General features: G+C 44.5%; 1 protein-coding gene across 1 annotated transcript in view; it reads left to right on the top strand.

Annotated features, from left to right (window-relative positions):
• Positions 1-4132: 4132 nt before the first annotated feature.
• The window catches only part of DIS3L2 (DIS3 like 3'-5' exoribonuclease 2), a gene marked incomplete at its 5' end in the record, with an annotated part of 97230 nt that continues 95362 nt past the window's right edge, over positions 4133-6000 (top strand). Inside the window, one exon of the mRNA XM_009873462.1 lies at positions 4133-4212. Coding sequence (XP_009871764.1) covers positions 4133-4212 — 80 coding nt within the window. The remainder of the gene's footprint in view (positions 4213-6000) is intronic.

Below are 6000 nucleotides of genomic sequence, written 5' to 3'. Positions count from 1 at the left end.
TCTTAAAGGCACATGTTTATCTCTGGTTCTTTCCAGAATGAAGACCAGAAAATTTCTTAACTCTATGTGTGTCTCTATCTTCTAAACCAGTTTCCTTTAACCAAGCTGTGTGTATGTTGGAACGAGTGGACTTGGAACATCTCATTACTTTTACAAAGTATGTTTTGAGAATTTGAAATGAAGAAAACAGATTTTTATTACGTGTAATGACAATGAGAGATGGCTCCTTCAGGACTTTTAAAGAAGGGGAAGAGGGGAGTGATCAAACTTCTTAACCCACAAGGTCACCTTGGCGGCCCTTCAGAAGTTGGAGACAACTGCCAATTTGCATTTACCTGTGGTCAATGCATATGTTGCATGCATGTGGCTGGGCTATTTGCTTATGCTTAAGCAATATCTTTGTTAGCAGGTGCATAAAAAGTACTGTTGCCCTGAGGTTTAGTCACACAACCCATCTTATGTTGGTTTTGTTACTGGTTTCGGTCAGAAATGTGGTCTGATCCCTCAGAGATCCCTTGTGCCACAGCCTTTGGGCTATTGCACAGCCAGCCAGCATGGTCAGGGGAGGAATTTGAGCGGCTCCTTCCTCTTCCCAGAGCAGTCTTGCCACATAGCTGGAAGCAATGTTATTTCTTCACTCAGATGGTTTTTGTCAGCTGCCCCCAGGGTCCTCCCTGGGGGTTTGTCCAGGGGCAGCTGGTGTAGGTGCCCCTGGGAGGGAGGGAACAGCTTGCAGAGCAGGGGGCAGGCTGTGCTGCCTTTTCTCCTCTTGCTTTTCATTGCCTTTGCCCCTTCTCTCAGGGACAAGAAGCGTCTCTCTGCAGCGTGCTGTGCTGGAGAAATAAAAGGTGATATCAGTAGGGCTGGAGGAAAATCAGAAGGAGATAGCGGAGAACATGCCTTCCTTGGAGACCTTGCCCTGAAGGAGCACACGTGTGGGTGCTGCCCTCGGGCTCAGCTCTGTGGCCCCATCGCTTGGTGGATTGTTTTCTTTCCCATATGCCGTGCCCAGTTCCTATAGCCATCTGAAAGTACTCCAGTAATAAAAACTGAAAACCAGAAATATAATTCATCACACTTAATAATGCAATTACTGGTGAGCTTCGAAAACTTGAACGAGGTGTACTCCCGTGTGCCAGGATTATCTCACTGCTGTGAACTTTGAGCTCTGCTTGCAGATTGCTTTCTCTTGTCCCATTGAGCACCTGGCCATCGGCCCTGCAGCACTTCTGCAGAGCCCTCATGCCAGGGAGTATCATTCCTTGTGTTACTTGCTCAGTGACTTTCTTACCTCACCTTCCAGTCTGTGCCCAGAATAAACTGCCTGTGACAAGCTACAAGTCCAAGTCCCTTGAGTAGTTTTAAAGGAGAAGCGGATCTGAGCCTGGTGGTAAAACATATCCCAGCTGTGCTGCACATGGAAATGCTGGTGAGAAATGCTAAATCAGTATTTGTCTGGACCCCTCTTCAGCTTTGCATCTGTGAATTTAAGTATCTCAGATTGCGAGCTGTGGCTGTGCCTGCACTTTGCATGCTAAGAGGTTGCTCGGAGCCCGGCCAGCGTGTCCCCAAGGGCAGCAGACTGTGCATGAAGCACTGCCAGGAGGGGCTGGGGGCTGCCTTGCAGATTTGGACTCATTGAGCTGGGGCCACCACTCTACTCTGCACAAGATTTGACTGGCCAAATACATCTCAGCGAAGCAGCCCGTTAGTTGCTGCCATTGTATAAATGTGCTCAGGATTTGGCACCGACATATTTATGCTTTCTTCTTTCCAGGGCAGGCTGCAAATATGCACTTTGTTGAAACCAATCTGCTAATTTTTGAACTGCCTGGAGCTACAATTCACAATGGGTGGCAGATGCTTGTGGTTGCAGGCCCTGCACATCTGGGATCAGCTATCTATTCCCCTGACACTGGAACCCACATTCTCTTTGAAGAAGCTCTTAAACCTTTTACTTGCTCACTTGTCCCATAAAGCAAGCCGTTAGTGTCCGTTCAGTGCTGTTCCTCTTTTAAATGAAGTAACTTAAAGGAAGATTTACTAGATGTGACTGGGGGAGGAGTCACGGTGCCAGGATGCTGTTGCCTTTATACCCTGTGTGTTAGTGGGACCTGGTGTTTCCATATGTTCAGGCTGGTGCACGTGCATGCCCCCAGACTGCTTGTAGTCGGTGTGACTGCATATGCATGGCTCCTTAAAGAAAGTTGCATGGTACCTTGGAGTGGAGGTATCCCAAAATCCCATCCTTACGGGAATGTGTATTTATAGGAGTAAGGTTGTTTGCAAGCCTTTAAAAATTGGTTGATTCCCAGTGCTGGATAGCTAGGCAGCAACAGATCAAAGTGCCGGTGTAGTTGAAAAGATTTTATATCTTTCAGTGTCACAGTCTCTAATTTGTTTAGATGCATGTGAAGGATCAGAAACTAACGTGCATCTGGGGATTAAGGCAGCTTTGCTATCCAATCTGAAAGCTAGCATATTCTAAAAGACTTTCAAAGTCTCAGAAGGCAGTGAAGTGCTTTACTGATTTTTATGTCTTTGAAAATCTCTTATTTAGTGTGCCTGGTGGAATTATAGAAAAACATGCTGCCAGCTGTCTGACACCAACAGATCCCACCCAAAGCAGTTAAGTACTGCAGGGGCAGGCCTGCGAAGACGGAGCCCTTGCTCTCGCTGTGTGAGCAGCCGTGCAAAAGGACTAAGATTTGCTAATTTCATGTGACGCTTGCTCCTTTAAAAGTTCACCGTAATATTTTCCCCTCCCACCTCTCCTACCCCAGGAGTATACTGGTGGTTATGCTGTAAGAAAAAGAATAGATGTTTTCATCTTGAGATGAAATAGATGTTTTCATCTTGAGAAGGGAGTTGCCATCATGATATGAGTTTTCTTGCAGCAAAGAGAAAAGAAGAAAAGAAAGCAGTCTGAGCTCTTCCTTGGCAGCCTCAGCCTATACCATTGTGTTTGGAGATCTTTTAACTAAGGAGGGGCTGAGCTTACTCTAAAGGTTAAGATAAAAGCAAAAGAAACCAGCAAGCCCATTCCTTTACTGTCTTCACTGCTCTTCGGCTCCAGTCCCACATTCCCACATTGGTTGGGTGAGCCCTGCTCTTGCCCAGGGGCCCAGGCAAGAAGTTGCTGTGGGGCAGCCTGGGACGGAGGGCATCCCTGAAGCAGGAGTTTAGGAAATTTTATGTGAGTGCTTCAGGTTCTGCGTCTCATTGCTACCAGGCTCTGCTCTATTAAACGTGATGATTCTGGAGTCAGATGCTTGATTTTGTCTCACCTCTATGGCCCTAGACCGTGTCTGTGGTCCGTCTCAGCATGTTCCTGATGTCCCTGCCACCCACCGCTACGGGATATGCTTACAGAAGCCTGCCAGGGCAGGGCTGGGTGTTCCAGGTGCCGCCTAGTGCAGCGTATGCGAAAGGGTGTTCAACTTGTCCTTAAGCACCAGTTTGATCTGCTGGATCTAATTAGGTGATCTGGAGCTCGCTCTTGCTGTAACTTTCACAGTGTTGAGCCTGCTTTTCCCTTTGGCGCGTAGTGGGCAATGCAGATGTTATAAAGTGCTTCTTCACCTTTGGGTGCCTTTAATGAAACCAAATCTCTTCCTTGGTTGGTAAATGTTTCAGTGCCTCTGGTCTGTGCTTGTGGAGTTTCAGATGCTGCAATATCTACTCTTACGCATGGGGATGGGCGTTACTTGTGTTCCATTTAGCTCTGCAATTAGGAACAATCTGTTTTTACCCTAGCTGCAAGGCCTTGAGACTTTTTCCTGCTTATTTCTTTGGAGTGAACTTGATGGGCTAAATTGTTTAGTTTTTGTGGAGGAAAATCAGTAATGAGGTGAAAGCTGTTAAGAGCAAGCAGTTAAAACAAAAAGAAAAAATGAAAAAAAATACAAAGGAGATTTACTTGTCTAAACCTTTTTTTTTTTCCTTGTTTTTTCTTTCCTTTTTTTTTTCAATTAGATTTAGACTTTCAGATTAGATTGGAAGATGTTTCAACTCAGATGTTTCAACAGAGTCTTTTGAAAACATGGTTGTTGTCTGGATGTCTCTGGTCTCTGTTTTGATACCTTCTTCATGACTGGAAGATAAATTTTCCTTTTCTTTTTTCCTTGGGTAGGAAAGAATGCATTTTCACCATCGACCCATCAACTGCCAAAGATCTTGATGATGCTTTGTCCTGTAAACAACTCCCTGACGGTATGAGATATATTTTACAAAATACTTCTCGGTGTTTATATTCAGCCATTGACACATTCGTATATAAAATTTGTCATGAAGTGTTCTTTACCAAGTGTGAACAGAGTCATAAACCAGCTTTTTGTTGTGTTAATTGTCTGTTTTCAGAAATCTTAGAGCAGATATCTTCAAGCTGCACTCTGAAGTAGTCTCGGTGTCTGGAAATGCAGAAGCGTAGTGTTTTGCATAATCGGAGCTGTAATTCGATTTGAGCACATCTCAGCTGTCTCCTGTCGTTACGGGAGTTACAGCTGAATAGCTCATGTGCCGCTCGTGCAGACTGAAGTCTACGGAAACTTTGACCTTGCATACGCAGTCCCTGGATGAAGGAATCCAGTTTTTTTGAAGGTCACTGGCTGAAATGCTTTTTGGTGTTTATAGGATGCTGGAAATTGTCAGATGAGCAGAGTGTGCCTTACAAGCTGCGGTGTTCTTTTCGTTGCCTTTTAAGCTTTCTGTTCTGCCTTATTTGTACTTTTGCTATGCTGTAAGCCAACAGAACAGAAAGTAAAGCTTGAGAAGCCAAATCTTGATGATTATGACTTAAGGAACTTCCCTCTTGTAAGCTTATTTTGTCATCCAAGTTCTTATTTAGTTTGATGAGATCCAGCAACAGGCTGGGTTAGAAATATTGCATGATTTTGCTTAGCCTATCCACCACTAATAAAGAAGATAAAGTGATTTCTTTTTTGGGGGGGAGGGCGTGTTTAGTTTTCTTTACTCTCATTAATCATCACCATATGACACTATCAAAGACATCGTTCCCTTTTTTTGGGTTGATTTCATTCAGTGCAATGTGGCCAATGAATTGTCATGTCATTTAGACCCAGGTACAGAATAGTATTACAAGGCTATAAAACGGATAAAAAAATCGGAGATGAAAGAAAAAATGGAGGCCAATAAAATTAATTACATTATATGATAGCAGTTTTGAGGCAAGATTAAGGAAAAATTGCTGTTCTATTTCATGGAAGAAATTAAACAGTCTTCTTGAGAGATCCTAAGCTGAACTCTGTTCTCCCTCTTTCCACTTTGTCATCCGAATTATGGTGGATTTATGACAGTTTTGTGATCCCACAGCCCCTCTCATCTAAGGTGTTGGAAACTCTGACTTCTGAGCCTTTACTGCACACGCACACGTGAGTTTTAAATGCTGCAGGAAAGCACTCACTGAGCTCATTTTGGTGCATACATCTGCATTTTTTTCTTATCCATAAGCCTTTTGGAGAAAGTGTTCAAGGAAGATATCTGCTTGAACAAGAATTCTTCTTTCCCAGAACAAAGCCGTTGCAGGGCTGACACTCGCCCCTGGGACTTGTTGATAGAGCTGCTGATCAGGGATGTGGCTGCGCTTCGAAGCCTGCCTTGTCTCTTCCACGCCAACTGCAGAAAATGCTTCTTGAGGCCTCTTGCACCAATCTCTAAGGAAGGAGTGCAGAAGGGATCCTCTGCTTATTAAGCCAGCCAAGAGGGTTCTGGGTGTTACTGGGATGTTACTTGATTGCAGGAGCTCTGTAGCACGACTGCTAAAATTCCCCTTGTGATGTGGAAGGGGGTGGCTGTCCCATACCCTAGTCAAGCCTCTTTGGAACAGGTCCTTCTCATGCAATCCAACTGAGGGGAGGGGAAAAAAGAAAAAGAAATCTTTGTAAAGTTGTCTTCTGAGTGGACTTCGTTCACATGCTTTGCCAGTCTTCCCTGTTTTATTGCTTTGTGCTCTTCTCTGTACAGACATGAGGCAGAAGGGGC

This window comes from Apaloderma vittatum, unplaced genomic scaffold (assembly GCF_000703405.1).
Source record: "Apaloderma vittatum isolate BGI_N311 unplaced genomic scaffold, ASM70340v1 scaffold14787, whole genome shotgun sequence".
Taxonomy (NCBI): Eukaryota; Metazoa; Chordata; class Aves; order Trogoniformes; family Trogonidae; genus Apaloderma; species Apaloderma vittatum.
This window is presented reverse-complemented; position numbering and strand designations above follow the sequence as displayed.